The sequence below is a fragment of the Penicillium lagena genome (genome assembly GCF_028827675.1).
Source record: "Penicillium lagena strain IBT 129212 chromosome Unknown utg000008l_segment0_segment0, whole genome shotgun sequence".
Classification (NCBI taxonomy): Eukaryota; Fungi; Ascomycota; class Eurotiomycetes; order Eurotiales; family Aspergillaceae; genus Penicillium; species Penicillium lagena.
The window spans coordinates 282,467-309,381 of record NW_026623229.1 but is presented as its reverse complement, the minus strand read 5'-3'; the positions used below and the strand labels follow the sequence as shown (position 1 = coordinate 309,381).

Sequence of the window (26,915 nt, the reverse complement as noted above, 5' to 3'; positions counted from 1 at the left end):
TACCGAGGTAAGGTAGACTACATGGCCTCTATCCATCCGCTCCAGGGCAAGAAATACACGTGACTCACGATAGCGTCAACTCGCTAAGAAAGATTGGTTAGTTCGTCCATGAACCCCAGACCAGGGGGCCAGACGAGTCAGACACCAACTCTATAAGTTAGCGTCGCGGCCACCAACCTGATTCGGAAGTGCGGGCCAGCAACAAGACAAACGGCGCCAGGATCACTGGCGGCAAACTCAAAGCTGGCAAAAGTTTCTCCCCTTCACTACACGGACAGCCTCGCTCTCGTCCCCCCTGAATTGAGGCTCGGATATAGGTCTCGAAGACCGTTGCGACCCATGCTACGGTAAGACCGCCCGCAAGGATCGTAATCCAGGGTCCGTACTATTCATCGCTATGGGTGGCCCCGGCCGTGCGCTCGTCAGTCCGCGGTGCCGTCTGCCAACGGCATAGCAACGGCGTCCTGATCCAGAAGGGGCCCGGTTCCACTCCCGTGCTTTCCTTGTTTTCTGTTTTGGTAGCCGTGCAGGTGTATGGGAGAGCCTGTCGCCACCCTGCCTTACCCCTCCTCAAAGTACTGTACATACCAATAGATACCCATAGTATTCCTGGTGGCCGAGACCGCCAGCCACCTTTCCAATCGAAGCCGGGAACCGGGAACAGGGCTAGGGATAGGGCTTGCAGGCGCACCCAGCCGAACCATACCGAGGAAGCTATGGCCGTCCCAGCAGAACACAACAACCCTGCTGGTGGCTCATGGGCCGGTTTTTCACTGGAAGGCCGGAAGGGGGGTTCGCCGATTGAGTTTAGACTGGGGAGATTGGGTTGAACCGGTGACGCCAAGGTGAGAGCAAGCCACGCCCAGTATGTGTGAGGACGGTGCGATGCCTTGAGGGGGAGCGGTTTTTTTTATTTTTTTTTATTTTTTTGCTCGCCTCCTTGCTTTTTTTTTTTTTTTACCCTTGTCAGGCAAACCTTGTTTGTGGGTATGGAACAGACTCCGCCAGCACGTACGTAGTTATTAGTACTGTAAGCGAGAGCATTCGCGGACTTTTGACAGCCGAGCGGGCCAGGCGCTGAACGGCACAACGGGAAACGGCACAACGGCGGGGCAGCCCCTTATTTGGAAAGATGACTATTGACTTACGTGATACAGTAGTAGATCGAGGCATTTTCATGATCATTATGGTACATAGTCGTAGGCACTACGACGACCAGTTCATAGTTCTTGGACGAGTGGATCCTTGACCGTTGCCCGAGTTGGGAGGTGTTCGTCCGGGCGAACCCACGTGTGACAGGCCGTCGGGCTCTATAGTAATCTAGTCCCCGATGAACCCCGAGAATACGTCAGAGTTTGGCCCCCTGCAAGGATCTGGTTTGGGCTTGTTTGCAGTCAACGGTGGTCCCAACGGCCGGGTTAAGGTTTCAAAAGACACCTGTCTTATTTGATTACTTTTCATTTTCATTTTCACTCGTGTATGGCAACAACATCAAGTGTATCAAGTACCGGAGGTAATTATTAGGGACTCTGTCTTATGGTGCCGTTGTCAGAACGTTCCAGGGATCGCGCACAACAAACTGCCTAACCAGGACCATCCACGTGATCCGACCCGACAGTCAGGAAGCAGTCGGGCAGTGTGTGTATTCGTATTACTGTAAGAGAGGACTCACATCGTATCCGAATACCGAACAAACAATGATGATAATGGAAATGGGCGTTGTAGAACCCCCTAATCTTTGGTCATCGACTTTCTGGTGATTGTTGTTTACCGCCCTCTACGATGGAGCTGGCCAGATCGTGGAGGATGGCCATGGTCCTCCTGGACTCATCCGTGATCGGCGAGGATCCCTGCAGGCAGACCAGGATAAATCTCAAATACTGCTGGTGCCCCTGATTGGCGGACCCGACGAGCCCAAGTGACAGGTCACTTCTCGGGAACACCCTAGTCGATGTTGCATCCAGGAGGTCGGTTCCTCAATCCTTTTCCAGATGGCCAACGGTGTACCCAGGGGTATGGACACGATCGAAGAACGAACGATGTGAACCTGATGCCGTCCGGCTCTCCCCGCCTCTTCCACCACTCCCCTAACCATCCAATAATCCCAAGAAAAGAGGAGCCAACGGCACGGACAACGGACGGACCTGACAGCTGTGCTCCCCCCACTCATGTCAATAGTATTGACTTTGCAACGGGCGTCACGACTAAGCATAGGCGACCACGAAGTATGGAATAGATTGCAGGGTGGAGCCCTAGATGTGAACCGCAGCCTATCCTTGCCCAAACCAGCAGTCCCGCGCCCCCAAAATGACAAATACCTAGAGATCGGAGGTTCGTCACAGAGTCCATGATTAAATACATTATTATTATTGTTATTACATACACACTACTGTACAAAGAAGGTGTGGCTCAACGGTTGGAACATACCACTGTCACTCGCAGGGGTGGATCATCGAGATCGGCTTGCAGCGAAGCAGAATCAATGACAGGTTGGCAGGTGGCCCATGCACTTCTAAGCGAGCTGTCCCTGCAGCAGCAGAGAATGAGTGAAGTCGAAAAAATGAAAGTGGTATGATTGTGTGTGCTCTATCGCAACTGTGCGACGCTCGTCGATCATGGCCACCAATCTATAGTGTGCGATAGTATATGTTCGGCGATGCTCGGGGGCTCGATTCCTACGGGGTCGCCGTGCAATAATTATAAGGAGCAATATGCACTGCGCCGGCAGAAGAATTTGTCAACGATGATCCGAGACTCCACCATCCAGCAGTGGAGCTCCCAGGAAGCATGGATCAGCTCGAGCAATGCCCCGATCAGCCAATGGTGGGCGCCAAATCGGAGATCCGGCGCGATCGCATAGAGGTGTCGTGCATGGCTGGCTGAAGGCTGGGGAAATCTCTATCTCTAACCGCGTCTGGTCGCTTGTCACTTAACGATTAACCCCCCCTGGCCGTTTCTGTGCCGCCCTGCCCCTTTTTTCCCCTGAACTATTGCTTCTTTTTTGGTCCGGGGTGGAGCTGGAACGGACGGACTGAAAAGTGACAGGTGCCTCACGAAGGTCGAATTCCTGTTTCACTTCTCTTTATCCCTATCTGAATTCCAGCCGGTTGGATCGGGGTTCCATGTTTCGTCCGAGATCTTAACGGCGATGAAGTAATCGGAGGCCACAAGGCACAAAGAACAGATCAAGAATGGGAACCACCAGCACAAGAAGGATTCCAATTGGGCCTTAGTAGTGGGGCATGATTTGGAATTCTAGCAACGGGGCTCCAGGTCGATCCCTCCGATCCTTACTGGATGGTCTGTGGTTCTCAGCCCGAATACTCGGGTAGAGTGCAGATCGCCGGAGTATTTTGATTCCCTGTCAAGTGCGCCCCTCTGGCGATAGCGCTGCAGGACAATAACCGGGCGCTAGTGTTGCCGCAGCTGCATACGAGGTCGGATCCCCACGATCTGAGGATAATACAATAGTGCGACAGGGGGAAAGGTTATGTTACTGGATGGTGTTACTGGATGATATTTCGGGGTGGACTGGGTGTATCCAGTATCCTCAGGAGGCGAGTGGGCAAACAAGGACATGGGTACCTGGGGGAGGAGGCAGTTGTCGAGAAGAGCCCTAACTCGGGCCATGAGTGGGATAATAGGGGATGAGGTATCCGGGGGACAGGAATACAGGAACTGTGTGCCATACAGTATTACTGGTAATACTGTAATACCAGCTGTCAGCTCCGAGATCTTGGATCGTGATCTTCTTTCCATCGTGTGTGCGGGTGGAGCAACCTTTAGTGTGGTTAGTCCATTTTTGCTGGACCCATCCCCCTGGGTAGATTCAGATATAATGGTTGTCTCTCTCTTACACACACATTCCTTTCCAACTTCGACCTCACTTCAACCTCACTTCAACCTCACTCCATCACTACGCCTAGCCCTAACTCTCTGCTCGCTCTATATATCTGAAAGCCTGAACTACAACACCTACACCCACCCACACATCATGGCTCCCTCTCATCGTCGTGGACCCTGGGTCCCTGAGGAAGACCAGCTGCTCCTCCAACTAGTCCGCGAGCAAGGCCCCAACAACTGGGTGCGCATCTCGCAACATATGCACTACCGCTCACCCAAACAATGTCGTGAGCGCTTCCATCAGAATCTCAAGCCTTCCCTCAATCGCGAGCCCATCTCCGCCGACGAGGGGCTGATGATCGAGCGTATGGTCACCGAAATGGGCAAGCGCTGGGCTGAAATCGCCCGCCGCCTGGGCAATCGCAGCGACAACGCTGTCAAGAACTGGTGGAATGGCAGCATGAACCGCAAGCGCCGTGGCGTGGGCACTCCGTCAGCCTCGCGCACTTACAGCGGCCGTGTTGAGGCCCCCTACACCCGGGCTTCTGTTCACAGCCCCTCTCGCTCGCGGTTCCCCGTTCGACCATGGACGGAGGATGCCAACACTGATCAGCACCTTGACTCGCGGAGAGAGTCATTTTCGACGGTGCCCCGCCAGCTCTCGCCCATCTACACGCTCCCCTCCATCAACCGCCCTATTGAAACACCCTTGACTTCTCCCGCCTTCTCAGATGTGTCCAATGCTACCTCAGTCGAGCCTCCATCCATGGTCTCCGACCACAACTCCGTCTGCTCTTCATCGCCTCGCACTCTGCCATCTCCTCAGCTTCTGCCTCACCCAGAGCATCTCCGGTCTCAGTACGGCGATGTTCGCCGCCCCAGCATCTCCGTCCAGGTCGTGGATGACTCCCCGCCCAGCTATCCCGGGCGAGCGCTTGAGCCTCTGTCCGAAATCGCCTCCAAACGGAGGTGGATGGAGTACCAACCCACTCTGGCCTCATGGCACCAGCCCGCGGACTCGCAAAAACAGTGGCAGCCCAAAGCCGAACCCGCCCGCGATACTCGCATGGGTGTCAATAACTTGCTGAATTAGAACCCCCGTGGTTGACGACTGTACGACTTTTCTTCTGATTTTCTGTGCCATATTATTCCCCTCGGTTCTCTTCACCTTGTACATGTGCTGAAAACATCCACACTCGCTCTTCGTTCATTTTGGGTTGACCTTTTTTTCTTTCTTTCTTTTGTACTCATAATGTGTATTACCACATGGTTTGTGTTCGGGTTCGGATTTACAAAATTTGGTTTCTGATTTTTTTCCATCCTTTTTTTGGGCAGGCTGGGAGTGAACGACTCTAATTGGGATTGGTCGTCCACCTTGGAGTTCATCATCTGTGGGGAGTTGGGCAAGGCCAAAAAGAAGGGCTACCCTTTCCCGCATGATTTGTTTTTTTTCTTCTTTCTTTTGGGATTTGAAAATATTTTCTGGTTGCTGGCATATAATACCCCTGCGCATTTTGGAATAGGAAAATCCATCGCATATTTTTTCTTTTTCTTTTTGATAACCCAAGTGGTACAACATTCCAACTAGATTGGCTGCGTGGCACATTTCTCAGACTGTGGCGACCTGAAGAGTCAGCTCCACCAGACACACGGCTCTCCGCGAGGAATGTCGGAAACACGCTATGTCGCTCACGAGGAGGACGCAAGGGGCCTGGACAAAACCAAAGCAGTCTCAGCGGCCACCAGGGCTCCACTAGATCGAACAATTACTTGTACACCCTGTCCGTACATCCTCTTTGAGCCGACGATGTACTATCACTTAGGGAAAGCCACCACGCTAAAATCCACTGGATCTGGACAGATGCAGCAGCAGCAACGATGCACGGTGACGAATAATGGCCGACCAGAGACAACGGAAGTTTAATCGACAGGTTCGTCCGCGGCTGCAGGCGATCAACGTTCTGGCACCGTCACCAGAGTGGCCGACAGGGTGGCGGCGTGATTAGTGGATGCTCGACCACCCGCCGTCAACCCAGGACCCAGCAACCTGCGCCCACAGGCCAATGGCCACCGCCCGTCGGCCCCGGGCGCGATGCATCGATCGAACAGGTCACAGGCGAAAAGGAATGAACGGCGGGTCCCACACTGAGAGGGGCACGGACGGCCTGCCATCGTGGAGGTGTTCGTGCTGGGTTTGCATGCTTGCTTGCACTCGCCACCGGGTCTCGCATCCGTGGGCCCCGTCACAGAAGGAGGGTCAGCCAGCGGACCCTGTACATCCAGTGGTGAGGACTCCGGAGGAAGTGGGTGCATGAAGGAGGTTTGGTCTCTCTCTGCTAATCCACAACCATCATGGCCAGGTTCGACCCTGGCCGGACCTGGGAGGGATGTGACTAGGGCTTAAGGAAGCGCCCAACCAGCGCTAGATCCGGGCTGACCTTGATGACAACATCAAACAGGCGCTGTGTGTGTTCCACTCTTCAGCAGCAGTTGAACATTCAGCTGCCGTGGTAACAGCCAGGGGAAAGAACGGGGACCGCCAGGCCAGCCAGCCATGGACGGCATGGGCGTCTCCATCCATCACAGTCCCCGCACCGAAGATCCATTCTTGGTGCCGAATCAGGGAGCCCGGGTTGGAGCTATTGACCTCATGCTCTGTCATTCGGCCGTTGGGTGGCTGGCGGAGGCATGTCTATAGTGACGTTTTCGGCTCTACTAGTTGAGCGAATGAAGTAGGGGGACTAATTTGTGCATGTGTGACATCGATCATTGTGCCTACCCAAGTATTTGGAATTTTCTCTTTTAGCTCATGCGCTAGCGACCTGTAATTGCCCGACTGTACAGTATTGTAGAGACTGTACTATTACTGTATGTACGGTAGGTGTTGACTCCGGAATCCTGAATACATGGGAGGAAGCAGCACCAGGTCCAGCCGGAAAATGTTCCAAGCGTATATGGTGATATGAGACACTGGAAATAATTTCCATCGTTACTTCTCGCCTGATAGCTACATATTAGGGGAAACAAAGTTGCAACGGAATGCCCAGACCACCACCGGGCTCCTGCGCAGGGACATGACAGAAAAAGGGGGGTCCAACGGCGCCAAGCCCCAGATCGATCATTGCCATCTGAAACAACCGTTGGGAGGCAAGGGAGAAGAAAGACGGCAGAAAGAAAAGAAGAGAAAAAAAAAAACACGCGGTGGGGTCCAGGTGTGGATGACGGCTGAGGGAGGGGGCGGTAGAACCATGGACGGCGCGGTTTGGCTCAGGGGTCAAAACAAAAGGGATTCGATGAGATGCGCTGCGGATATGCGCGTCGACCAGTGCAGTAATATGGATGGGTGGACAATCCAGGCATTCGTGATTCCTTCAGGATATACTTTACCCGAGGTACTACAACATTCCAGCCATTCGATTCCTTCCGACAATGATGGTCGAGTTCAAATCGTGGGAGTGTAGGGATACGGCACGTACACACTTCCGGTGACTTTGCGCGGACGGCGACCGAGATATTGTTCTGTTCCTGAGATCTCACCGTTGGCCCAGAGCGCTGGATCCGGTCCGATCGGCGCGTGGCCTGACACGGTAGACATATTTCTGGGCGGCCTACGTATGCCATGGCGATCGATGCAATGATCGGGATCGATCGAACGAGGGATCGGCGTGGGTATAGTACACGGTTATACAGTACTCCGTGGTAAGTATGTACAGGGGTGTTGAAAAAGTCTGAAACCCGTTAGTTACCCGCTGAGGCGGTAGGTCGAGGGTTTCAGACTCTCGGAACACCATTGGACCTCGGGTGACGGTTATCCAGTTGCTCGGAGACAATAATGAAAGTGCACAATTATGATCATGGTCCCTTTTATTTTTTATTTTTATTTTTTAAATCAGCAGACTGTACAGTATGTAGCACATTGTGGTAGATTATTTGACGATTTAATACCTACTAACGAATTGCTGTCCTACATAATGAACATGTCAGTATTTCTTGTGTAAGTAATCAATCGTATTGATTACTCAACACTATTGGTGCACGGCCAACCTCTGCGTGAACGCTAACTCGCACTAGGTTCCCGCCTGCTGGGCCGGTGCCTGAGGTCTGACATTGTATACTGGAAGAGCACGGGAGGGAAAAAAGACTAATGAATCAGATCTCCAGAACGTGGACCGAGCAGAATGATCTCGATGAGGGAAATACCTAAAAAGGATGGAGTAGATCAAGCCGTTACGGCTCTCCCGATCTTGGCCATGGGGCGAATGAGTGTGCCGTCTCCCCCACTGTCGACCCGTGGTTCTGCTAGATCTGGTTGAGTACATACCTCCGGTCGACTAGCCGTTCAATGTTTTGGTTTTTCCTTTCTGTAGCTCGCAAGGTCCTAGGGCTGAACGGAACACTCGGCAATGGATTGTGGATGCTCGTGGGGAAATAATGACCGGGGCCGTTGGACGCTGGAAGAAGCCGAGGAAACGCAAGGATTGCCTACACAGGAAGGTACTTAAAATGACACATGAGGAAGCCTTTGGATGGCGATATGAATGACACTGCTGGATAATTCATGGTATTATAGATCCTCTCAATCTTTCGTGATCGATGCTGTCGGGCCCAATTTAGATATAGCAGCAAATAATCCAAACGCCAGCCATGCATCTACCAAAGATCGACCTCATGCCGTGGTGGCATCTATCCAGAAGAAAAACTCCTGCACATTCCCAATGTACGTAATACAGGGTTGCAAATTCCCAGCTATCCTGGGATAGATGACATGAAAGACCAAAAAAAGAGGCCCAAATGCAAATAGATTCCAAAACCCAAATATCAAGAAAAAAAAACCGCTCAAGGGGTATAATTCGCTGTGCAGATCATAACCAGATATCGCCTTCTTCGCCATTCACCCATTGCGCCCAAACACGCTCGTAGGCATCTTCCAAATCACGGACCCAGCGCGCCGTGTCGAAGAGCTTGTTGCGGTAACGTTCCTGGAACAGCATTTTCCGGATATCGGCGAGACGGCCTGTTGCGCGGCCCTTGCCGCCGGGTATATACTGCAGGTCCAGACACAGCCGGATGGCTTTGCTCTCATAGTCCTCGTCCGAACTGGCGATCAGCTCCTCGCGAGCGTGGTGGCCGGCCTCTGTGCCGGGGAGAGCACTGCTTAGGATACTGCTCGCCATGCGCGAGCACATCTTGTAGTTGTACCGTGGCAGCGTGAGCAGCGGCGTTCCGCTCCAGAGGACATCGGTTGCAGTCGTGTGCGCATTGCATTCGGGGGTATCCAGAAACAGATCCAGGATCTTGGCTCGGGCAATATGCGTGTTCTTCGGGGCGACATCCGTAAAGATAATGCGGGATGCCGTCTTTTCCCCGGCCCAAGCCACTGCGATATCTCGCAAGTTCTGCTCCCCCAGGTCTGGAAACCGCAGTAACCACAGAACTGCGTTGGGGATTCGCGCCAAGATGCGCAGCCACGAGCGGAACGTCGTGGGTTCAATCTGATACCAAAGTTAGTTGAGGCTAACAATGTACACGGAAGACAAAAACTCACCTTGTACAACTGGTTGAAGTTCCCAAGGATGATGGTATCATCACTAAGCTTGGGAAACAACTCTTTGCGCATCCGCCAACGCCGGATTTGCTCCTCATCCCACGAAACGTGCTTTTCCGACGCGTCCGGCGCGCTCTGTCGGTGGTCGCAGCAGAAAAAGGTATCGCGTGTGAAGACAATCTTCTCACCGTAGACCCAGTTCTCAAGATCCTCGCCATGATCGTCCACAAGCATATGATCTTCGATCCGCGCCGTGCGCCGTCCGGGACTCAAAGTATCTGGTGGAATAGAAATTTGGTCGGCGAGAATGTAATCGCACCACTCAGCACCGAGCGTCCCTGCAAACCCCATGAACGACATGTGAATCGGCGCAGGACGAGCTGCGAAGACTTCATTGCGAGCTCCACGAGTGTAGCCATTCAGATTGATCAGAATATGGATTCCATCGTCGACGATCTGTTGTACAAGACGGTCAACTGACCACCCGCTGGCGTCATGGAAGACCGGTGCTTCTTTCTCGATCTGCTGGCGATGAGCAGACTTGTCGCTCGCAGTAGTAGCATAGCAGTACGCCTTGACGCGAGACGGATTATGCAAACCAAAGACCGACTGCATCAGATGCGCCAGCGGATGATTATTGAAGTCAGACGACACATAACCCACTCGAAGATATGGATTCGGCGGAGATGGCGGGCGGTAAACCGTGCTTGGGAGCCAGGGGAGCCGAAGGGTTGAGCATGAGATACGCAGACCATTGCGCTGAGAGATTTGGCGGATTTGCTTGGCAGAAAGAGGACAGGTGAAGGTGTGAAAAGGCAGGACCGTTGGCGCGTTGGGGGCGCTCAGCCCGGCAGGGAGCTGCGGACGGCGGTATTTGGAGGCAGGATAGTCTTTGCCGTACACATAGCGGTCCTGATACCACTGCCAGGTGATGAACCTGGTGGCCCGCTCGACGAGGCGGACAATGCGGGAACCTTCCCATTTGCGCCCGGCCCACGATTGAAGGGCCTTGGCCAGAGACATCTTTTGACTAGATGCAAAGTGGCTGGAGTCCAGAGCCGGCGCCAACTGCGCAACGAGCTGCTCCGCTGTGGTGGCGGTCAAGATGCCACGACCCCAATATTCGCCTTCTCTGAGCTGTCGATCGACAATGTCGACAACCCGTTTGATCCAGCCAGCACCTGTGTCATTGCTCTGGGCATCTCGAAGCATACCCTTTTCATCCACATGCCATCGATCGCGGAAGCCATGGCCATTGACAATTCCACCGCGGCCGACCCAGTTGCAGACCGAGTTCAAGGCATTCGCCAGTCCACACACGGCTTCGGCAAACTCTGGATTCACCTTGACGGCACGCTTGTAATAAGAGATGGAGTCATTCACCCGGCCAGCATCCTTGACCGCATTCGCCAAATTGGCCAATGCGATATCGAATTTGCCGTCACACTGGACCGCTTGCTCATACATCTTGATGGCAGCTTGCAGCTGCCCAATATCTTTGAGCAGGCTTCCGAGGTTGGTGTAGAGGTGTGCGTGCCGCGAATCAAGATGCAATCCGTAATTATAGTAGGCCAGGGCAAGAGAAATTCCGCTGCCGGGCACGACGCCGGGGATTTCGGGATGTTGGCTCTCTCCATTGGGGCGCACTAGTCCTCTCGCCGGCGGGTTGTTTTGGATTCCAGCCAACAGGATTCCCACGTTGTTCGCCGTAGATGGACTCGGCTGGAGGGAAAGAGAAAGGTAGTAAAGAGCAAGGATATCACGCACGCCGGGGGTCGATCGCGGGGAGCCTGATGACGAGATGTTGGACATGCCATCCTGGTAAATCTTCGCCAAGGACAGGAGAGAGTTGCTAGTGGTCGAAACCGCTGCGTTCCTGGCGAGACCCTCGGCGACGTACTTGAGGCCTGGTGGCATTCCGCCGCTCTGGAAGACAAGCTTGGAGGTCTGTAAGGCCCGGTCGGGGTAGAGAAGAACACTGTCCTTCGAATCAGGCACCGATGCAGAATAGCCGTTGCTCGATCCTTGGGAGAAAGCGGCGAAAATTTGCTTAATGAGGCTTTGGATACCATGCCGTCTTCTCCCAGCGGCAATGAGGACGGCATCCTCAAATGCAGATGCCGCCCCGGCATTGTCACCAAGAGCATAAAGCATGTTTCCTTTTGCATGGACCAAAGCCAGCATCCTGCCATTGTCTGAGCCCGGAATTTCATAGCCGCTAGTCGCAAACCCCACGGGCTTGGCGGTATCCGGCGAGCCAAGATTCCAACTCTGGGCACGGCCCATGTCGTCGTCATAATCAAACGATGCCTTGTCGAACATGCCCACATCGGACACGCTACTGTCTGCATCACTTTCGGTTTCACTGGCATGCTCATCCGTCTTGAAGCAGTCGCCGTCCTTAGGATAGCGGAGAGAGCTTTGGACAAACTCAATAATGTTGACGGCCTCTTTGCCACGGTGGCTGGTGCACAACAAGCCGATCAGGTGTTCGACAGCTTCAAAGAAACTTGGGCGTAGTTTCACGGCACGCAGCCAGTGCTGAAGAGCCTCCTCTCGGCGATTGAGTGCCAGTAGAGTTGCGGCGAGGTTAGATATAGCTTCCACATGCCTGGCGTTCTGTTAATATCAAGTAAATCCGTTAGAAAAAGTCCACTCACGATGAATCACGTGCGAGAATCCTGGAATACCATCTCATCGCCTTGTGGTAATCGCCTAGTCCATAAGCCAGACAACCCCCAAGAAGCATTCCATCGATCCATTCCCAGCGACTTTCGGAGCACAGGTTGGAGAGCATCTCCAGTGCAGACATGGCATTAGCGACTGGGGATCCCTCATTGAACAACGTACCGGCGAATCGCGAGGTTGACGGAGTCCCCGCGAATCGCCCATTGGTGAGGTCAGACCCCCGGTGGTGGTGGTGTTGGAATTGAGTTAATGAGGGACGTCGATTGTTGCCGTTTCCTTGGGAAAGAGAAGAGGAGTGGGAGGGGTTGTTTGGTCTCAAAACGTTCATCTTCTGTGTGTGCAAGTCATATTGACTTGATGGGTAGCTATTATGACGATGGATCTCGGGCGCAGAGGTTTGTGAGGAGAAATCGAGACCCGGTTGGCGCGGAGGCTTGGGGTAGATGCTGGGTTTCAAGAATCGATGGTTCTGGCCATCAGCGCCTCCATTAGAGATGCTGTTGCGGCGAGCCTGGTGGATGGTGGCAAGAAGATCAACATAGACTCCATGTGCCCAAGACAACACCTTCTCTTTGAATTCCACATTCGCTGCCACCGCTGGCCCTGGGTTTTGGAAATTATTCCCCGATAGGCGGCCGGACCAGGTGCTAGAGTCGTTATTTAATGGGGGTGGCGGTGGTAGCGTTGATATACTTCGGTTCGCGCGAGCATGGTAAGGGAGTTGTTCGGAGTGTCGAGGAGGGAAGGCAGGCATTCCAGGGGTAGATGGAGTCCATGGAAATGCCGAATCAGGACGGTTGGCCAGAGGGATTGGAGCGGAATTGAACCCAGCCTGGCTCGGGCCGAAGAAGGGCTGGCCGCCCGCATCGAATTGCTTCGCAAAGGGAGTTGGTGAGTCGAATCGTGAATCGCGAAAGGCAGCGGGACGGTAGGGGATATAGACACCGTCCGGCCAATATGGACCAAACGGCCCGGTGCCAGCGGACGCAGTCGGTCCAACACAAGGTTGCAAAGTCGCGGGTAACACGGTCGGGATATAGGCACCGTTATGCAATAGAAAACGCTGGGATGGCTGGAGGGGAAGAGACTGCTGGAGAACCGAGTCGATGCCAGGGGCGTAGTTGACTGGGCGGACCCAGCTGGCTCCGTTCAGATCTTGAATCACTTCTCCGGCGGGGAGACCACTGCCGCCGGCGGCATCGTTCTTGAAGATGGGTGGAAAATTCAAATGCTTAGGGGTCACGGATTGATCCAGTGCGGATTGTAGCCAGCCGTCCGCCTGCATCGCCGGCTGGGATGAGAGAAAGTGCCCGGACTCCATTGGCGAGACCAAAATGTGCTTCGTTGCCGGAGGCTGAATGGTGGTGTCACCAGGGGTGCCATCGTAGCCAGCCGACAGCGTGCCGTTGGGGGTTTTCCTCCTCAGGGTATGCTCCCCGACCGCGTTGGGGTTCGAGGTTGTGCCGGACGCATCGCGGGGGTTGGGGCGTTGGACGGGGTGCGGAAGCTGCTGGTGCGTCCATGATATGGGATTATAGAAGGGTTTGGACGGGTCACTGTGAGTCATGGAGGTAAAATGATCGTGCAGGTCGTAGTTGAGGGTCTCGTGGACGCGATGGTGCGGCTGAACCGGGGGGAAAGGTGCGACGGTCGGAAACATCTTCGCTGTCGTCGTCCTCCACCACCCACAAACAGCAACGGAATGCCTCGAGGCCGACCAGCGACAGGGGGGCACCGAGCGAATTCAAGAATCAACACAAGATCAATGGGACTCGATCGGGACAATCAACAAGCATCCTCCTTGTAGCGTTTCCGACACCTCATCATGAGTCTGCGGGCCAGCAAACCAGGTACGATTTACACTGGCATCGGCAAGAAGAAGAAGAGGGAAAAGAAGAAAAAGAAGAAGAAAAAGAAGAATAATGACGATGATAATGGTCGACGAAGGACAGACCGGCGATGTTGATAATAAGGATCGGGACAAGACAAGCAAGGGGAAGGAAGGGAAGGGCTTAGTGAACAGGCAGAAGATGCTGGGGCGGCCAATGGCAGAACGGGGCCTTGGCGAGACTCGTGTGCGAGGGAGGAATAAATCGAGGCCGATCAACAACGGGAGTGAAGGGAGGCTTGGGAGATGGGACGAAGGACCCAGTACTTCTAGTGACCGTGGATTCACCTGACTCGACTGTCGTTCTTCTCTCTTTTTCTTCCCCTTTCGTTCTGCTCTCCCTCTCATCATCATCCTCATTCTCTCTTTCTCTTCCTCCTACCCCACCGACCCACTCGATCCAACGGCTGAATCCTCCACTCCAGCCAGCGGACTAATCATGGATCGCTGACGCCCCGCCGTGACGATCGAGTCGAGCCCGTTCTCGGTGGACCCCTACTATCACCTATCTGAGGCGCCACACCGCAATCCCTCAGGCGCACCAACCCGAGACCATCTATCTCTCCGTCCATACGCGCCCTGCCAACCTGCAGCCACCTTGGATCACTGACAGGGAAAGGGCTCATCTGATCCTTGATCGTCCCTTCTCCCCCCCTGCGCTCACCGACAAGATGTCACTTTCTCAAAAAAAAAAAAAAAAAGTAGCATAGGGCCGCAGACTAATCGAATCTTCCAACGGATCCCCCCAGAGCGATCGGCAATCCCCACCGTGGGTGCTTGACTTGCACAGCGTGCTTGGCCGGGTCGTACAGACTGTGTACCCAACGGAGGTGCCGAGACAAACAGTACATAGTACACTATGCATAGTGTGAGCTTTTGCGCGTAAGGGTCCACAAGGCAACCAACCGTGCGGTCATCGCAAGCAAGATGTCAGGCCTAGTCCACCATCTAGTGCTCGCGAAGCAGTTTAGGGAGGCCAGCGTGACAAAGGAAAATGAACGAGTGTATAGTGGGGGCCAAACTTCTGTACGCTAACACTATCCTTGACATACTATTGCCACTCGAGCCTAGGATATCCTTTTAAACCTAGCGACTAGTGCTAGTCTTGAGCGGCTACTTAAATTGCTGGGATATCTGCTATTATTACTATAGTCGATTTAAGAGCTAATTAAAGGCCGAGTCTAGTTGAGCCAACTGCAGAGGCCGATGGCAGTTTACTAAACACGTAGGGAAAGAGCTACGTAAGGGTGCGTAGTCAACAAACAATTAGCGTTGGGCGAGGCATTCGCAGCGAATTAGCGCGGCGATAATAGAGGGACACCGGGCACCGCTGGAGGCGACAGTGTTTGCAGCAGACCGTACCTACGCCGCTTCCTTTCTATTGTGTAGCTCATCGGCACGAATCTGGACGTCGGTAACGTACTTGTCGAACTTGCGCAAGTTCACTTTCTTGTCGAACCTTTTGACGGCGGTGTATGTTAGCAGACGAATATATGCCGCGATGATGCGGAAGCACACGGGCTCAAAGCTTACAACTCATCAATCTCACCCGGTGTTCGCCGGGTGACCTCCGGGAGGATGAACCAGGCGATGGCAACGACCACGGCTCCCGTTCCGGCGAAGCTACGGGCATCAATCAGCATCGCCGTCCCTTTCTATAGGAAGGGTTACAGTCCGGGAGAGACCGAGGGGACTTACAAAAATCCCGTCTTGACCCCCCACTGGGCAGCACCATTGATCATCAGAGGCGTGCAGAAGCTGAACATAATACCGATGCAATTTGATAGGGCGAGAGACCAAGCAGCCGTCCGCGCACGTAGCCGCTGCTGAGGGACCTCAGCCGCGTACGCATAGCCAATGGCCGACGCACCGGTAGTCGAAAAGGTAGCCAGGCAGGCAAAGAAGACCTAAGGAGCGCCGTCAGCCTACGTGCGTGCTGCAACAATTGCTATTACCTACCAGAAGAGAGCTTGTGGCCTTGGCTGTGTAGTCGACGCAGCCGATGATGCCCAGGCACAAGACCGACACAACCGTTACAGCATAGGGATACACGGTCAGGGGCCGACGGCCAAATTGATCGGTCAGGGTGGCGGAAAATAGCATCGAGAGAAGCTGCACGCACGAGAGGATGACCGTGACGAGAAAAGGGTTCTGGTTCCCGGCGTATTGGACTGGATGGGTTGGGTCAGACGGCTGCTGGGCGTCAAAGGGATGCCTTCGAGCAAGTTGACTCACAGAAGTAGACGGCATAGGTATTGAAGACAGTCAGGCCGACAAACTGCTGCGTGATCTTGGACCATCCAGCGATGAGGAAGCGGAGTAGATTGCGGCCCTGGAAGACGGCCCACATGCCCAGCTCTTGATTCTGCTCGGCATTTTGACGCTCGATCATGACAGTCGCCGTCATGACCTCCTGCAGATGCCATGTTAGCACAGGCAGATCGTCTTGTGAGGGGCACGGACGATGGTTTCCTGGATGTCATAGCCCTCGATGCCGCCGTTGCAAAACTTCAACGCCTTTGTTGCCTTCTCGATCTTTCCCTTGCTGGCGAGCCACCAGGGTGATTCCGGGATGAGGAGAAAGACGATGCCGATGACGCCGATCATCGCCCACTGGAATCACAGTATCAGCATCACATGGGGACATGGGGACCGTCTCGATGACTATGACTCCTCCCTTACCTGCGTGTAGATGGGTGTCTTGTAGTTGTACGGCTCTGACTTGTTCAGTTCGTTCAAGGCCACCGAGGCGAAGAGTTGGCCCACAATGAACCAGCTGGTTAATGTTAACAACATCAGTGACATCTCCCACTCATCCCCCACCCCCCCCCGGGGACACAAAACTCACAAGCTGTATGCGTTGATGAAGAAACCCTTCAGTTGAGTCGGAGCAATCTCCGATAGGTACAGCGGCACCGTTGACTGCAACATGCCGACGCCCATGCCGGAGAAGAGCTTCGCAACGAGCCAGTGATCCCACCGGCTGGCGAACGATTCGATGAAAATGCTCTAGTCGAAAAGCGAGTTAGCACAATGAGAGTATATGTTACTGCAGATATATATGTCATCACCACCATTACCGGGGTATACATATAAATATCTTCACCAGTGTAACTTCAATGTTGTTGCCGCGGAACGGGGGCTCACTAACCGCGGTCAGAATGACCCAGATGATCCAAAGCGCGGATTTGCGGCCGGTGGCCTCGGTGGCATATTGGAGAAGCTGGGACAATGTTCGTCAACTGCCGCTCAATTTGAAACTTATGAGGAGATCACGCACAACTTGGCCGACCGCCTGACCGGTGGATTGGATGCCGCCCCAGGCTGATACATACTTGCTGGCAATTATGGTTTCCCCGGGATTGGCGAATTGGCGGATAAAGCCCTTGTTAGCGACGATGCCGCCATTAAGATTGATCTCTGTGCGCACCCGGTTCCCCTCTGGTCAGTCCGGTGAACTCTACTTATCTGAGGATCTCCTTACGATAGCCATCGAGGGATGCGCAGAAGGCCGCTGCCATTGCGATCAGCCCTGCTCGCTTGTACCGGCGGACCGTGTGCCAGACGTCGTGATCGTCCTCCTTGGACCGCATCAATGGTGCGCCTGCCTTGGCATCCGGCGGCGAGAGGGTTTCGTCGTTGGCGGTCACCGTCTCCATCATCTCGACCTCCGTCTCTTGCTTGGGCTGTGCCATGGTTTGTGCTGAAGTTGTTCTGTCGCCTTGCTCCGATATCCCCAGTTGAGCACATCTGGATATCGCCGATCCGGGGTGGTCCCCGGATTCTATATAATTATGCAGATCTCCAGATGCCAGGGTTTGCTACCCCGCGCTGTCTGTGATTGGTGGGACTAAAGATGCACTCCCCTCCGTTCGGGTCGCAGGTACAGGCTTGGAGCTAATCATGCACTCGGTAGTTATTTCCTGTAGCTGCCGTGCTTTGTTAGCGCATGGGTCGGTCAATGCTCTCGCAAATTGTCTACCATGGATCAATCAGGAGAGCTTCCGGCATGACATTCCCGAGGACATAGGCTGAGTGGCGGCGATATGATGAGTATCCCTCCAGCAGCGGCGCGGTCAGAGACAGACTGGGCACCATCGGTGACGCTCGTTGGTGGAAAAGTGGAAAAGCACATCCGTCACGGGCACTCCACGTGCATCGCAAGGAGTGTGGGGGGTTTATCCCGAATCACGACCCTCCGTTTCCAGTGTTTGGGGTTTTAAGAATCCGAATAACGAAGCAGGACATTTGTGTTCTCCCAAAAAGCCACCCTATCACGCTGGTTCCTGGTCAATCACCACGTAATTCTCATCATGCCTCTCTCCTCACCTCCCACGAAGACCTTCCTTGGTCGTGATCCGCCCCGCCAGGATCGCATCAACGGGGTGTCGGCGCAGCAAAATGTTATCATCTCGCACAATGGGTGGCAATACGCGACGTTCTATACCAGCAAGGTCATCGAGGAACCCGGGAGCCCTCTCCTGGTGACGCTTGCGCGCCGTCGCCACGACGCCGGCTGCTCCGCAGCGTGGGCGACGATGATCCTGCCAGATTATGAGCAGGTCACCGACGACGGCCACAATACCATATCGCTTGGTATCTGTGCAGGCGACGGGACAATTCATCTGTCGTTTGATCACCATGCGGATCGGTAAGCCGTGGATGCTCGTGTGCGGTGTATGGCCGATTGATGTAGATGCTAGACTCCGATATCGTGTCTCTGTCTTTGGCCTGGCGACGAACCCAGAGAGCTTCCGGTGGGATGCATCGCTCTTTGGACCGACTCGACATTCATTACCTGGGATCAATGATAGCTGCACTTTCGATGAAGTGACCTATCCCCGCTTTGTTGGCATGGAGAACGACCTGATATTATCACATCGGGTGGGGAGGCAAGTCAAGGTTCCATAGCGAACCGCGCATGACTTTAAATACTGACGGAGTGCAGGGCGGGTTTAGGATCAGAGGCTCTCTACTACTACTCTGCTTCGACCCATGAATATGCGTTTCGCGGCGTCTATCTCACCGGTATCAACAGCAACCCGTACCTTAATGGCATGGATTATTGGAACGGCCGACTCCATCTATCCTGGACGTATCGCGGCTTCGTGGATTATGAGGGCGCCCGAGCAACTGATGCATCGATACACCAGGTTCCTGCCGGGCCGAACGGCTCGGAGAACAACCACGCGGTTGCGTATATGTATTCCGACAACGCGGGAAAGGTTTGGCGGAATAGTGCTGGACAAGAAGTTGCCAACGTAAGCTTTGGTGAAACCGTGCTCCCTACTTCGCGTGGTATCGTCGTGTACGATCTCGCAAAGCACAGTGGGATCGCGAATCAAGAAGGCCAGACTGTAGACCGTGACGGGGGCTTCCACATTCTCAATCGAGAAAATACTAGCGGGGAAGAGAGGTGGAGACATTACTACCGCAGTCCAACTGGTAAGTCGTTTGAAAAAGCGCTTTGGATTATGCTTGAATTCTGACAACAACCAGGGGAATGGATTGCCAGAAACCTTCCTGATCACCTGCCACGGATCGATGGACCTAGAGGCAAGATGGCTGTGGATCGACAAAGCAACCTTTACTTTGTTCTTCCGGGAAATCACCACCCAACGTTGACCGTTGCGCGCTCTACTAAATTTACTGGTTATCGAGACTACGAAGTCCTATGGGAAGGCACAGGGTACGCTGCAGAACCGCATATCGAAATCAAGGACATTGATCATGGTAGCATTCTGAGTATATTTACAGTGTCGTGCGAGGAGGATGGCAAGGCGCACGTAGTCGTTCTAGATCTTGATGTATCAATCATATAGTTAGAAATATCACCAATGAAATATAGAACAAGGCCACCAGCAACGTCTGCGGCTTTGCACGAGAAAATTCTCTTATAATCTAGTGGTAAGTTGGCTGAGGCTGGGTCCAGTAGACTAGGGGTTGCTTAAGTATAGGGGACTAGCCTTTTTTGCGGTAGGATATGCATAATTGCGACGAATCGGACGGATATATTGTTCATTTCGGACTTGTTAAGATAGTCCTTCGTTGGGTTTGTTAGAATCCGTCTTTTTACTTTCCTTTTATCTACTCTCTACCTCTAGAGCTTTGAAAGTAATGGACTTGGATATTGGATAGCTAGAAAGGCAAGGACATGACAGATAAGCTCCTTCGGACAGAGAATGAAGACTGGAAGGTCGAGCAGTCAGATCTTATACCTGCTGTCTCCCGGAATGACTAGAGTAACGATCAGGACTATATTGTACATTTGGCCACACGTATACGAATGCACATAGAAAGTTGGCTTCATGGCATTGAGTTATAATTCCATAACAGACTAAGCATTCGAATGCAGAGCAACAACTCGGTAAAATAGAAAGACATATTTTGCATTGGACAGCCACACGTAGATAGTAGCATCTACTCCCTACAGTGTCACAGTGCACGCACTGTGACAAAATCTACGAGGATTTAAGAGATGTAGACCCGTATGATGGATCGCTGCAACCACAGAGACAGAAGCCTCCAAGGAATACCGCGATGAGTAATGGGACGAAAGTGTTGCTCTCCTTTGCTTAAAATAAGCCGATACCACGATGTAAATAAAGATCAAACCCCGCAGGGAGAGAACGGTATGGGCCAGAGTGTTGCAAAGGTTTTGTTTTTGGAAGGGCCGTCTACTATCCTCGTCGCCATAGAATGGATGCGAGAGGATTGAGATTCAGGCATGGAGGGGGATTGATGAAAGAATGGGGAAAAGGAAGAGAGAAGATGCGAGTAGATCCATTGGTATGTATCCGTTCGAATACCCGCAGAGAGATCAAAGGTATCAGGGTCATGAGTCATGAACATATTTTTTTCGAGGGTTCGTATTCTCTGCAACTAGCACCGCAACGAAGCAGAAATGCACAAATGCACCGCCGTTACAAAGCAGACAGCCACCTCATCCTTCATTTAAGAGGATAATTTACTCCTCAGGGACTGCAGACAATAATTAGTACGATCCGGACAAGTCACCTCACAAACAACTTACTGTCAATCTCGCCGGCCTTGACATCGTCGCTGACATCCTTGGGGCTGCGGCCGTCGACCTGGCAGCCGACGGAGAAAGCAGTACCCAGGATCTCGAGGACGGTGCCGCGGAGCTCCTTGGCCATCGAGCGCTCGCGCATGGTGCGGGCAATCTCGATGACGTCGTCCAGAGGGATGGACTTGGAGTGCTTGATGTTCTTCTCCTTCTTGCGGTCACGGGGAGGCTCCTTAAGAGCCTTGATGACCAGGGAAGAGGCGGAGGGAACGACCGAGACGGCGGCCTGACGGTTCTGGATGGTGAGCTTGACCGTGACGCGGAGACCCTTCTATATGCCCCCAAAAGAGCGCTGTTAGACTTTGCTTCTGTGTTTCAATTGGGGGGTTTGTGGTTGACGCACCCAGTCGCCAGTGTTCTTGGCAATGTCTTCACCAATCTTCTTGGGAGACAGACCCAGGGGACCGATCTTGGGAGCCAGAGCGGACTGGGCTCCGACCTCACCACCAGTCACACGCAGGTGGCTAGACACTGGAGTCAGTTTTAGATTTTTTTGAGAGGGATCGATGAATTTTTGCACTTACATGATCTTCACCTCATTGGGATCGAGCTTGGGAGCTGACGGAGAATGAGATGTTAGTCGCCATATTGCAGGTAACCAAGGAGATGATACTCACGCATGGCGAGTGCGAAAGGTAGTCGATCTTCCTTGGGTTGTCGAAGGGGGTGTGGTTGGAGAGAGAGAAAGGAAGCGGCAGAATTAATCTGGCAAGTAGCCGCACCAACAGTAAGCGAGTGGTCCGTGCGTCCCGTCTAGGGCCAACCCTGTCACATGACTTGTTTAGGCTAGTAATACTGTATGCCATTCAATCTACGACTATTATAGCCAAACGAAGAGTTTAGAAATCACCGCTAAAGATACACAAGACCTTGCTCTCTCTCAAATAGCCTCTCCTAACTAGTTCCGGAAACGGCAAGCCTGAGAAAAAGAATAAGTCAGAATGGAATGACCGCAGGATAACGGAGTATCACTTACTTCATCAGGTGATCCATAAATGTCTGCAGCGAGACATCATCCGTGAAGATAGTCTGCGAAGACACACCGCCACCGTAGCCGCCCGTGGCGTGGGTGGTTGACGGGTTCAGCTTGGACAACAGGAAACGGGCCTGGGAGCCGCCCGCGTCACAGACAATGAAACGGGGCAGCGGGAAGCGATCGGCAATAAGTTCCTTGAAGAATGTCAGTTTAAAGGGAAATTATTAACAGGAACGATTGTACATACCCTTGCATCCTCCTTGGGCTGTTCAAGGAGCGCCTTGAGATTCTCGTATCCCTCCTGGTCTTGGTAGCCGGCTTTTCGCCATTCGGCAATGGTCTCACCGTGGAAGATGAGGATGTGGAAGAAAGTGTCAAGGAGAAGAATGTGCGTGGGTTGAATGGAGGCAGAATCCAAGAGCACTGGCTGGCTGCCCTCCTGCTCCAGCGAGTACGAGTCCAGAGTGGGTTGAATCATGACGAGCGAGTCGCCGGCATCCTCGTGGTTCAGGACGTGCCTGTAAAACGCGGTCTCATCGGGCGAGTTGTTGAACACCTGCAGGAACTGGCTGCGGCGGAGATGGAACATGAACTGAGGATAGAGGGTGAAATTCTTCTCCAGTCGGAACGAGGTAGGGTCGTCTTTCCGGTAGTCGGCAAACCGCGAGCAGAGCCTGATCAACATCCGGTCCACCCATCGAAGCACATCGGGGCCATCGTCCACCTCGGCCTTGAAAACAGCAATTCGTGCCATGAGCACGGCAGCCGCTTCTTGGTCGAAAGACTGGGCCAAAGTCGGGTCGCCCGCAGGTCCGCTTAAGGGTCGTGCCGTGGTAGTCACACGCAGGTGGTAATGCCCAGACGAGTGCTGGTAGTATGTCAAGAACTGCATCATGCCCTTTTGTGGACCAGGCTGCACGGCGGCAGGGCCACCTTGGTTGGCAATCTCAAAGTAGATACCGTAGCTGGACGACGGGTCGATACCACACATCTTCCATGCACAGGTGTTGCCAATACCGCACTCCGTCTCGCCAACAGAGCTCGACTTTTTGTTTAGCGAAATGGCATGACCGATGAGCCCGGTGACCTTGAGCTCCTTGGTCGTGAGGACTTCGAGAGAAGCATTGAAGCCCATCAGCAGATCATCATTGTCATCCTTGTCAAACACACGGACAAAGGATTGCTTGAACTGCGATGATGTGAAGCTATCCGTCAGAAGCATGTGCCCACCAGTGTAGTTGGACAGGTTCTTCATTTCCAGCATGCCGACTTGGTCCAGACATCCAGCAAAGATGTCGACGACATGACCATTATGCGCAGCCCGCTTGGCGAGATTGTCGTAGAACTGAACCTATTAGCAGGGGATTTACCAAGAGCTGGTTTACAACAAACCTTGACAGCCTTCTTGTAGTACTTGATATTATCGCGATCGATATCGTGGTGCGAGCGGATCGGTTCCTTCAGCTCGGGCGAAACAACGTTGCCGGGCCCTTCGGTGGCTGCTCCACTGGTGAAGGTCATGATGCGACCTCCGGCATTCTGGAAAGACGTTTCCAGCAAGCCAATCGCAACGCTCAGAGCGACACCCGTGCAGCGCAGGGGACGCTTGTCGTTCGCTACGGGCCAGGGATCACGCTGCAGCTGTTCGAGGACGTTGGTGATCTGGAACTCGGCCTGCTGAACCGGCAGAAGGAAGCGTGCAGCCGGACCAAGAGGAGCGCGAGCGGGTTGTTGCTGGGGGACACCGGGCCGCAGGGCCTGAGCAAGGCCGAGCATCTCCTGCACCTGCTTGGCGGCATAGTCCTTGTTGCCTCGGAATACGTACGACTTGGCACACTCGGTGTAGCCGAGCTCGTGAACTTGGGTCTTGAAGTCGATGTCAGTTGCATACTACTTTCCGGGCTGGAGCCATTCCTACCGTTGTGCCGAAGGTGATCAGGCCCACCAACGCATTAGGCGGCAGAAGGGACAGGCTCATCACCAGGGAATCCTTGACGGCCTGGAGGCTGTCCTCCTCCTGACAAGTATCGACCACATAGACAAAGATCGGTGGCGCCGGGGCCGGGCGTGCCAATTGGTACTCGATTGTCGTACTCGAAGGGTGAAGCTCCGGGGGTATCGTGTTCTCCGTGATGTCCTTGTAGTGCGGGGGAAGAGGGTTGCGCATCAGACAGAAAGGACAGATCCAGATCCGCGCGCGAACATCCACCGTGCTGGCATTGTGTGTCAGTCTTTCTTTTCTTCTCATGCCAACACCGAGGCAAGTACAACATACGCATATGGGTTGAGAACAGCTCGGCAGGGCTGTTTACAGGTCACGGGCTCGTATTGTAGCAATGGGGTATCGGGCTTCTCCTTCAGCGGCGTATAGATGGCAGCAATGGGGACGACAAGGCGCGATGCTTCCTATAGTGAGGGAGTTAGCGCGATGGGGGTTAAAGGAGGAAGCCAATGGATCCCACGAACCATGCGAGAGCTCGGGAAGGTGTTCCAACTGAGCCTGATGCCATCGCGGTCCTCGACATCGCTCCATTGATCTTTCATCGCCTCGTAATCCATCTTGTCGGCGGGTGTGCACGGTCTCGGGGAGGGGGGCGGTGGTGACCAAGGGGAGGGGGGGGGAGAGAGGGAGCTGGGGGTGGGTTGTTTGGGGAGATCGGAGGGGGATGGGATTGGGTGTAGGGGGAAGTGAACTGGACAACAGGACAACCCAGACCCAAACAAGCAAAGAGAGCGGAACCCCCGGTAGACGTTGGAGCAGTAGTGAGGGACTGACTGACTGTTGTGTGTCCCCAGTCGGGGGTGATTAAGGCCAGGTTGCAGCACACCTGGTCGCTCCCGCCCGCCCTACCCAAACAATGAAATTTCGGCATTTCGTCCCTTTCCCTTTCCTTTTTCTTCCACCACCGCCGACTCCAACAATAATCACATTACTGTCGACAACTTCTAGTCCTGCTATGACGGAGGTTGTTTTCGCGTCGAGCGCAGATTGACTTGACCCGTTGCTGGGCACCTGGCTTTGAAAGGTCGTTCCGATCCTTTCGGATTTGCTGGGAATCAGCTGTGGTCACACGTCTCTCGCTAAGATAGAATATTTATGTATTGATTTGCATTCCATACGTTCATTGAATTGAAATCTACCGGCCCTCGCGCCTCCAACGCCAAACAGTCCCTTCCACGCAAAAGACACAAGACCCATAAAATCATGATTGTCCAGAGAGATCCTCACGCGTCCCGCGGGGCCTTGGCCAGCTGCTTGAGAAGGTAGCTGCGCTTGAAATAGGTGTTGGGATGGACAATGGTATCCAGATCCGCCGCACTCCAGGTCCCATCCTCCTTGACCTTCTTGATCTCGTTCTTGTGCGCCCACTCAAACACTCGGTTACAAGCAATGTGATAGCGTGTCTTGCCCACATCTTCGCGCACGCCCCGCAACACCTCTTTGTCGTGAACGCCGGTGGACTGGAGCAGTCCGACGAGGTTATCGACAGAGTAATGGCGATACGGACACCCGTGGCTCTGCCCAACACCCGGGTTGGAATCGCCGAGGATCTTCTGGCATGAGTAGGGCGGATAGCCCCGGCCACGCCGGTTGACGTCTCCCCCGACATCCCCGTAGGCGTGGCGGATATTGTACTTGTAACGAGAGTTAAATTCGTCATCGGTAAACCCCTTGAATGACTGGCGCCAGAAGAGAATACATTCCTCCAAGGAGAGACCAATGCCCTTCAAAAACAGAGTGTATTGCAGTCGTCCAAAATGCTTCAGATGGTTGTTCTTCCGCAGATTGGTGTGTAAGTTGCGCATGCACAGCGGGAAGTGCTGCGAGAGCTGGTCAATGGAGGCGGCCGTAATGGGAGCACCGTCCACATAACCTTCGCCTTCCGAGTACACGGACTCGGCGCTGCCGAAGTTCTTGGAGAGGTGATTTAAGATGGGAGTCAGGCGGTCGTCCTCATCCAGGCGCGGCAGGGCACGGCTCGTAAGCTGTTGTATCGTCAGTCAACACCAGTGAAATATCAGAGTAATATGGTGAGCCGCCGTACCTCTAGTGCTCGTTCCAAGCGTGCCGTGAACTCGGCAATGATCATACTCAATTGTTCTCGGCCAGGAACATACGCCTTGCCTTTCTTCAGAAAGACACACCGCCGCTCAACCAGCTCAGGTACCTTCTCCCAGTCGACTTTATACCAAGTTTCATCATCCACCCGACGAAGCCCAGGCGTGGCGCCCACCAGACTCTCCGCGACTTCATTCTTCTCTTCCTCACCAACGGGCTCCCAGTCGAGACTGAGACCATCGATGAACGCGCGTCTCTCTTTGGAGTCATCTTGCTGGAAGCGGAATCGGAACAGCATGGTCTCCGCGCGTGCAAACCGCCGGCGCAGGTCCTCAGTGGCGGAGAAGGCCAAGCGGAGAATGAAGTGGGAGTAGTGGTCCTTCTGGCGTTCATTCTTCAGACGCTGGTCCGCTGCACCATTGGGGGAGGACGTGTTGGAGGAGAGAGGGAGGAATTTCTGCAGCAGCGGCGTGATATGCGCAGCCGTCTCGGCGGGGGTCTTGTTTCGATAGGAGCATGCTTCGATCTCGGCCAGGACTGTCTCCGCGTTAGTCGAGAGTGATGGAAGTTTGCACGGTGCATACTCTTCAGTCTGTCAATAGCCCATTGCTCAAATTGCTCGAGGGTGATCTCCGCCGTTGGCGGCGTCTCGTAGAGGTTCAGCCGGAATGGGTAGTCTTGCTGTTTGTAGGCAGGTGCGGCAAACTGGCGTTTTTTATGGTCAATGACAGCCCTGCGCTTGGGGTCAATTCGATGTGCGTCTTGCCGGATCATGGTGTTCGGCTGGCTGTTCCACAGTATGTATTGGTGTTGGACTTACGGGGTGAG

General features: G+C 53.7%; 10 protein-coding genes across 10 annotated transcripts; 3 read left to right on the top strand and 7 right to left on the bottom strand.

Annotated features, from left to right (window-relative positions):
* Positions 1-385: 385 nt before the first annotated feature.
* N7510_010660 (uncharacterized protein) lies at positions 386-1,173 on the bottom strand (the record flags this gene model as incomplete). The annotated part of the gene is made up of 2 exons (XM_056982585.1): positions 386-812; positions 1,016-1,173. 2 exons carry the CDS (start codon positions 1,171-1,173, stop codon positions 386-388), a joined length of 585 nt encoding a protein of 194 aa, XP_056828079.1.
* Positions 1,174-2,656: 1,483 nt separating this feature from the next.
* On the top strand, positions 2,657-2,860 carry N7510_010659 (uncharacterized protein; the record flags this gene model as incomplete). The annotated part of the gene is made up of 1 exon (XM_056982584.1): positions 2,657-2,860. The coding sequence occupies one exon, from the start codon at positions 2,657-2,659 to the stop codon at positions 2,858-2,860; it is 204 nt and encodes a 67-aa protein (XP_056828078.1).
* Positions 2,861-3,994: 1,134 nt separating this feature from the next.
* Positions 3,995-4,936, top strand: flbD (putative MYB family conidiophore development protein FlbD; the record flags this gene model as incomplete). The annotated part of the gene is made up of 1 exon (XM_056982583.1): positions 3,995-4,936. One exon carries the CDS (start codon positions 3,995-3,997, stop codon positions 4,934-4,936), a length of 942 nt encoding a protein of 313 aa, XP_056828077.1.
* Positions 4,937-5,796: 860 nt separating this feature from the next.
* Positions 5,797-6,505, bottom strand: N7510_010657 (uncharacterized protein; the record flags this gene model as incomplete). Its single annotated transcript, XM_056982582.1, has 2 exons — positions 5,797-6,242; positions 6,439-6,505. The coding sequence occupies 2 exons, from the start codon at positions 6,503-6,505 to the stop codon at positions 5,797-5,799; spliced, it is 513 nt and encodes a 170-aa protein (XP_056828076.1).
* Positions 6,506-7,110: 605 nt separating this feature from the next.
* Positions 7,111-7,464, bottom strand: N7510_010656 (uncharacterized protein; the record flags this gene model as incomplete). Its single annotated transcript, XM_056982581.1, has 1 exon — positions 7,111-7,464. One exon carries the CDS (start codon positions 7,462-7,464, stop codon positions 7,111-7,113), a length of 354 nt encoding a protein of 117 aa, XP_056828075.1.
* A 1,241-nt stretch (positions 7,465-8,705) lies between these two features.
* On the bottom strand, positions 8,706-13,736 carry N7510_010655 (uncharacterized protein; the record flags this gene model as incomplete). Its single annotated transcript, XM_056982580.1, has 3 exons — positions 8,706-9,335; positions 9,389-11,999; positions 12,049-13,736. 3 exons carry the CDS (start codon positions 13,734-13,736, stop codon positions 8,706-8,708), a joined length of 4,929 nt encoding a protein of 1,642 aa, XP_056828074.1.
* Positions 13,737-15,326: 1,590 nt separating this feature from the next.
* N7510_010654 (uncharacterized protein) lies at positions 15,327-17,659 on the bottom strand (the record flags this gene model as incomplete). The annotated part of the gene is made up of 11 exons (XM_056982579.1): positions 15,327-15,423; positions 15,498-15,587; positions 15,663-15,871; positions 15,924-16,135; positions 16,200-16,377; positions 16,428-16,577; positions 16,647-16,740; positions 16,813-16,973; positions 17,116-17,187; positions 17,245-17,405; positions 17,449-17,659. The coding sequence occupies 11 exons, from the start codon at positions 17,657-17,659 to the stop codon at positions 15,327-15,329; spliced, it is 1,635 nt and encodes a 544-aa protein (XP_056828073.1).
* A 618-nt stretch (positions 17,660-18,277) lies between these two features.
* Positions 18,278-19,786, top strand: N7510_010653 (uncharacterized protein; the record flags this gene model as incomplete). The annotated part of the gene is made up of 3 exons (XM_056982578.1): positions 18,278-18,615; positions 18,913-19,409; positions 19,464-19,786. 3 exons carry the CDS (start codon positions 18,278-18,280, stop codon positions 19,784-19,786), a joined length of 1,158 nt encoding a protein of 385 aa, XP_056828072.1.
* Positions 19,787-20,931: 1,145 nt separating this feature from the next.
* Positions 20,932-24,586, bottom strand: sec23 (GTPase-activating protein SEC23; the record flags this gene model as incomplete). Its single annotated transcript, XM_056982577.1, has 12 exons — positions 20,932-20,945; positions 20,998-21,322; positions 21,395-21,515; positions 21,576-21,609; positions 21,669-21,804; positions 22,028-22,050; positions 22,095-22,221; positions 22,275-23,372; positions 23,420-23,893; positions 23,946-24,240; positions 24,303-24,433; positions 24,494-24,586. 12 exons carry the CDS (start codon positions 24,584-24,586, stop codon positions 20,932-20,934), a joined length of 2,871 nt encoding a protein of 956 aa, XP_056828071.1.
* Positions 24,587-25,252: 666 nt separating this feature from the next.
* Positions 25,253-26,861, bottom strand: N7510_010651 (DNA primase subunit PRI2; the record flags this gene model as incomplete). The annotated part of the gene is made up of 3 exons (XM_056982576.1): positions 25,253-26,014; positions 26,074-26,624; positions 26,672-26,861. The coding sequence occupies 3 exons, from the start codon at positions 26,859-26,861 to the stop codon at positions 25,253-25,255; spliced, it is 1,503 nt and encodes a 500-aa protein (XP_056828070.1).
* Positions 26,862-26,915: the final 54 nt, after the last annotated feature.